We start from the raw sequence: 6,000 nt of genomic DNA, 5'->3' as shown, positions 1-6,000 counted from the left end.
TGGTCATGAGAATTTAAGAAGGCAGCATTATTATTCATACAATTCACTTTTTGCAGAAAATTCTAGCGCTGTTAAAACGTTTCATTTTGGTATCGATATTCCAACTATGTAGTGACGGGGTGACTTATATAGGACGGTGTTGTAGGGCCAAGTAGCCAAAAGGCTTCTCTTCGGGAGATATTTTTATTTCCTTTTTCCTTTATTTAAGTAAACCAATTAATTTACTACATAAGATTGGCATGGTATGCTAAAAGGTACTTCTACTATAGCACTAAGGCACTGCATATTGTAATGCTTTGGCAGCTCGGAATTAAGAAGTTCCTACGACAAAGTAACAGTTAACAAGGGAGATGCTTCCAGCTTACAAAAGAGCTCACAGTTTACAGGCAGCCTTTTGGACTACACAACCCACATAAACATCTGACAGACTTAAGGCTTTCCAGAAGAAACATGCACAGGGGGTTTACACCCAACGTAAAGGTAAAGGCAAGGCAAACAGCTCCCAGGAAGGTTTTTACAAAAGTGGAAATAGAAACATTGTGACTCTTCAAACAGCAGAGTTATTACATACATTGTGTCCCAGGCTGCATGAACACAAAAAAGAAGTGTACCTGGTTTGCAAACTGACTGCTCTTCCACACAACTCAAGGGGTTGCTTTGAGATGTACGTTTATTCTAAAAATGTCCAACTTCCTTTTAAAAAACAAATCCATCAAAACCAAAAGCCCCGTAAAAGGTAACTTTTTAATAAAAAAAAGTTTTAGATTTGTAACACCAAGTGCTTCAAAATAAAGGACTACTTTAGATGAGTAAGATGCAGTGCTAATTCACTGTTAGTGTTATAAACTGATGAAGAGTTACAGCCATATAAGCATCTGATTTTACAGATCAGAGTTAAAACGACTGAAAGGTTCATCTGCTTTAATGTCTGTAGTACAAAAGGCGTGCAACTTGCAGAGCCTAGAGGCTATACAGTGCAGCATGCCATGAGAAGGGCTGAATAGGAGTCATGAATGGAAGACTGCATGCAATGTGTTACGGTTTTGCAGCCTTCCAGAAGTTGAGTAGCTCCTCTGACAATTGAATAGGGCAAATCTCCAAGCTATTTATACCTTGAGCATTTCCTGTCCCCATGTTGGATTCTAACAGTGTGAAAGGTTTTATGCAGGCATGAAGAAGTTTGCTTTCTGAAGTAACAATTATTCTAAGCAGCACACTGAATATGTTTCTTAAGTATGCACGAAGCTGCATTTCAAAGTGCAATAGCTATTGACCTAGTGCTTTAAAGTAAAGAAAAACATTCTCCATAGTTCATGATTTCATCCTGCAGGCTATACAGCTTCTCATAAGTGGCTGTAGTAGGCAGTAGGTGGAGAGAGGCAAATCCTTGAATGGAAACTGTAGCAAAGTTGTTGTGTTCCTACCTAGCTCATCAAACCCTACAAACCTCATGTAGTGATAGATTTCTGGGTGATTTGTACCCAACACCACTCTCTTCTATCTAAATTCAGCTGCTGAAATGAAGGCAGCTAACTAAAAGTAGACTTTTGTGTGAAAGAACTGTATGTTCAGTTTAGTTCTACAACTGAAGCCAAATCTCCAAACTCAGAATGTGCTCAGATGCAACATGTTCCTTCATTCTAACTATGATTTATTTTTTACTAGGCTCTGACTGATAGATTTTAGGGTTGTGGTAAAAAACAAAGACCCAACAAGTCTGATATTTGCCCACCCTGTATCATAGGTTAACACTTACTATAAAATAAACCAGTTCCAAGACACTTTTTCAGCCTTTCATCACGTAGGGCAAGAATATATATTTACAAAAGCTGCCTCTGAAGGGGAATCAAACCTCGTGTAGTGATAATATATTTATACATCTTTGAATAAAGCTCTACCTCACTTGTTCCTAGGACCACCAAAAGTTTCTACAGTGATGCAGGGGATGTGGGAAACACCATGTCTAGGAAGTCTGAAAATGAATTGTAAGAATTGATAATAAGATCCAGTGTAAATTCATACGCTTCATGGTTTGAGGCCACTTACTATCACAGTTTTCACCTTATTGAGTGAACAAATCCTGTTAAGATGGGCCTAGACAACGTGATCTACAAGCCACATACAGTGGGACCTTGACTTACGAATTTAATCCGTTCCAAATGCACACTCGTAGGTCGAAAACTTCGTAAGTCGAGTTTCCCATAGGAAAAGCGGTTTCCCATAGAGATGCATTGGAAATGGAAAAATTTGTAAGTCGAGCAAACTGCATCTAGCTGTGAACGGGTTTTCCGTTCGGATGTCAAAAAAATCGTAAGCACACGGCCAATTTTCCCGCTCATAAGTCGGAAACGTCGGATGTTGAGTAGCTCGTAAGTCGAGGTCCCACTGTACATTGTCAGGCCTTTTGTTGGGTGACAGTACTCACTGGTATGAAGTACATGGGTATGGAGAGGGGTCCCCAAACTAAGGCCCGGGGGCCAGATGCGACCCAATCGCCTTCTAAATCTGGCTTGCGGACGGTCCAGGAATCAGCATGTTTTTACATGAGTAGAATGTGTCCTTTTATTTAAAATGCATCTCTGGGTTATTTGTGGGGCAAAATGTAGTCTGGCCCCCCACAAGGTCTGAGGGACAGTGGACCGGTCCCCCTGCTGAAAAAGTTTGCTGACCCCTGGTATAGAGTCACCTCTTTTTTGTTGTTGTTGTTGTTGTTGCTCATGGGAACCATTTTGTACAGGCTCCCATGCCACGTTTATTAATATATGAGGATTGTCACCTCTCTTCTAACCCCGCAAAGTACTGCACATTGTGGTCTGTCAAGTGCTTGACAACCCTCCTGTTTTTGCATTTTCAGGCAAGCTGAAAGAGAAGGAGATTTCAATGGGGTTCATAAAGTAATAATTGTGTCTTTTTTGTTTGGCGAAGCCTGTGATTTTCTAGCATTTTAAAGACATTAAAAACAGATGAACCTTTTGATTGTATATCTATTATCATCTCAACCACACTGCTTTTTTGTGGTTTTCAGCTGACAGTTTAATTGTAATTCAACAGTCACTTTAATTCCACCCCCCTCTTTACATTTGCTTATCACTAATTTTGGTGTTGCAATTTATAGACTCATTAGGAAAAACAAAAAACAAAAACAAATTGTTCATATAATATATAACCACACACAAAAGATTACGTACACCATAAGTCTAATTTTTCAGTATTTACCTAGTTATTGCAAAACGAGTCATCTTTTAAATAAACAAATGTCCTTATTAGTACAATACTTTATACCTTTTTAATGCACTAGATATAATTAGTAAAAGGGAGGAAGTCTTCTCGCTTTGCAATACCTGCTTGAAAAGTTAAATGGGTTAGAAGGTTAGTTTTAATACAGAGGAAAGAAAAATAATATTTTTTGCCTACTTTTAGGACCTGTCTGCTCCCATCAGGCATTTTTAAGGCTATGTTTGTCATTTGGCTTCAAACAGAAATTGAGTTGCAGTTATAAAATAATTTAGTGAATTACATTCGTTTGTATCGTCCACAGTAATCAGTTATGAAGATAATTCTAAGAAGAATTTGTGTGCTAATTTATGCTTATAGTTAAAATTCATTTCAATTTCACTAGCATCTTAAAAACAGGGTTTTTAAAAAATTAATTCAGACAAAACACCTCATAAACTCTTATAATTGCGGTTAAGTTTTCCCATGGCAAACGCTCTGTCTTATATTTTTCTAACACAACAACAACAAAAATTAAAACTTCCACAAAGGCCTTGAAATTCTTAAATATAGTCTTCCCAAGAAACGGTGGTTTTTGTTTTTGTTTATATAAATTTGAAGAACACTTTGTTTTAGAAAGAATTTGTACAACTGTACCAGAATTTCACAGCTACAATATATATTGACACACTAAAATGAGGTTTAGAAAAATGTAGGGGAAAGCTCAGCCAGAGGAACTGCCACTTAGTGTTGAGGTTGACAGTCTGTGTTTTGATAAGGAGTTAAACAAAACATGTCTATAAATAACTGTTTAGTCCTTTACAAGCCTGTAGATGTGATGCTGTGCACCATGTTCGCTGTTTGAAACTTCAAATACACAAGCCATGCAAAGTAGGGTTTCTTGTGTGTCTCTGTTCGTTACAACCTGTTTGTGTTTTTATACATATAAAAAAAAGGAAAGAAGACACGATATTATAAACTGGGTCATTTGCTAACACAGGAACAAAAGCAAAATATGTAATTGAAATCACTGGAGATACAATCACACACACACACACACACACACACACACACACACACACACACAATTTTACTCTCATATACAGTATGAAGAGACATATGCCTCTCATCTGTCAAGGTTTCTTGGTTAATGCCTCTCTAATGCTGACTTCTGACTCAATGCATATAGACATTAAAGAGTACTCTGCAGGTATGAGAGATAGACTTTTAATTATTATTAAGAAACCATATTTTTCTAGGGTGCATAATCCTATCTCCCTTATCTCCAGCACTATGTAGTCTACAACATATTGAGTAGGACTTCTCATGGAAACCATCTCAACTGGATTCTGGATTCTGACCTAGGTTCTGCAGTTCCATATTTCTGACACAGTTTCTGGGAAATAATTTGGCAAGGCGGGATCTGCTTTTTGGGAAGCTTCCAGAGGCATATTTTTGGAAGACTTCCCGGGATAACCAAGCTGCTAAGATTTTAAAGGAAAAGTTTGCAGGAATCTCCTTTCTCCCTTTTGAGAATGACACAGCAGTACATTGATAAGAGCAGAACCGATCTAGAAGCAAAAGCCCACCATGAGCCAAAATGTTCTGTTCCACTTATCCCTGAATTTAAGGCCAAGCAAGAAAAAGAACACAAGGCTACGATGGAGCTCTGCTGTTGCTCAATCAGAGCTGCATAACCCAATCTTTAAGGGCTTGGAAGAAGGGTAATAGGTAGTAAATCAAAAGCTATGAGAGAGGAGGGAGGATGAAAAGAAGGAAAAATAAAGGTGAGAGGGGTGGGGCAAATGACAAGGAGGGATCCCATGCAGGTCAGTTTTTCAGAGTCCAAAATGTTCTTAGGGTACTCAAAAGCTACTGTGCTAGATCCATTGAAAACAGGTGATTAACATTGAACATAGCTTGAAACGAGTTGTTTCACAAAGTAAACTACCAGGTGTCCCAGAGAAGCACTATTTTCTGGGCACTCTGCACCAACTAGGAAGTGAATTTACCACGACTTCCATGTCTCCAATCACAGCTATGGCAGGACAGCCAATGCAGACAACCAGGCCCAGAACTCACCCAGGCCAAGGGAAAGATTACTGCCCCCCTGTTACTGCAAACTGTATTGCTAAATGAATGGTGGGTGAATTCTAGAAGTAGAAATATTATTTACTATAGCTAGATTTCAGCCTCCTTCCCCTGCTGGGTTCTAGGTCCAGGGTCAAGGCAAAGAGGCTAATGAGTGGACAACTATATATGTATATAAATGCATCCAATTCTCCACCACAGAGGTCCAGTTTATGAATTGTCTCTGGTGGATTTGCCACAGAAAAGCCACATCTCTATGGCTGCCTCCTATATCAGATCAGTAACTCGTAAAGCTGCCTAGCACAGGCTGTGTAGATTTAGTAGCAAGATTGGAGGTTCTGCAAGCCAAGATTAAAGCACAGAACCTACCTTTGGCAGTAACATTGTACTTGACTCAAGGGCATGGAATTTTTAATCCTTGCAAAAGGAACCAAATAAAAAACCTGCCTGCTCCCAAAGAACTGCAGAAAACTGCCAGAAAAAGTGAAAGAGAGAAACGTTACCAATAAAATTGTAAAGTTTTCCAACACGCTGTTCATCATATATTTTTCTGGTAAATGCTTGAGCTTGTGGATGAAATTGATCATATATTCACACATTGGAGAGCGGTTTATTCTAAACACAAACCGGCCATTCTCAAACCGTGCGTATTCAGTCTAAGGACAAAAAGCAAAAGAGAACAGAACGGAACTGTCA

At 38.8% G+C, this 6,000-nt stretch overlaps 1 protein-coding gene across 13 annotated transcripts in view; it reads right to left on the bottom strand.

Moving 5' to 3' along the window:
• Nucleotides 1-725: 725 nt before the first annotated feature.
• TEAD1 (TEA domain transcription factor 1) overlaps nucleotides 726-6,000 on the bottom strand; it is a 171,737-nt gene continuing 166,462 nt past the window's right edge. For all 13 annotated transcript variants that reach the window (XM_060275573.2, XM_035118849.3, XM_060275591.2 and 10 more), the window contains 2 exons: nucleotides 5,808-5,960; nucleotides 726-4,138 (listed from right to left, as the gene is read on the bottom strand). In XM_060275573.2, the coding sequence (XP_060131556.1) occupies nucleotides 4,025-4,138; nucleotides 5,808-5,960 (267 nt within the window). In that variant the 3' untranslated portion in view covers nucleotides 726-4,024. The remainder of the gene's footprint in view (nucleotides 4,139-5,807; nucleotides 5,961-6,000) is intronic.

This window comes from Zootoca vivipara, chromosome 1 (assembly GCF_965207765.1).
Source record: "Zootoca vivipara chromosome 1, rZooViv2.hap1.1, whole genome shotgun sequence".
Taxonomy (NCBI): Eukaryota; Metazoa; Chordata; class Lepidosauria; order Squamata; family Lacertidae; genus Zootoca; species Zootoca vivipara.
Note: the sequence above shows the minus strand (reverse complement) of the source record. Positions and strands in the feature narration are given on the sequence as shown.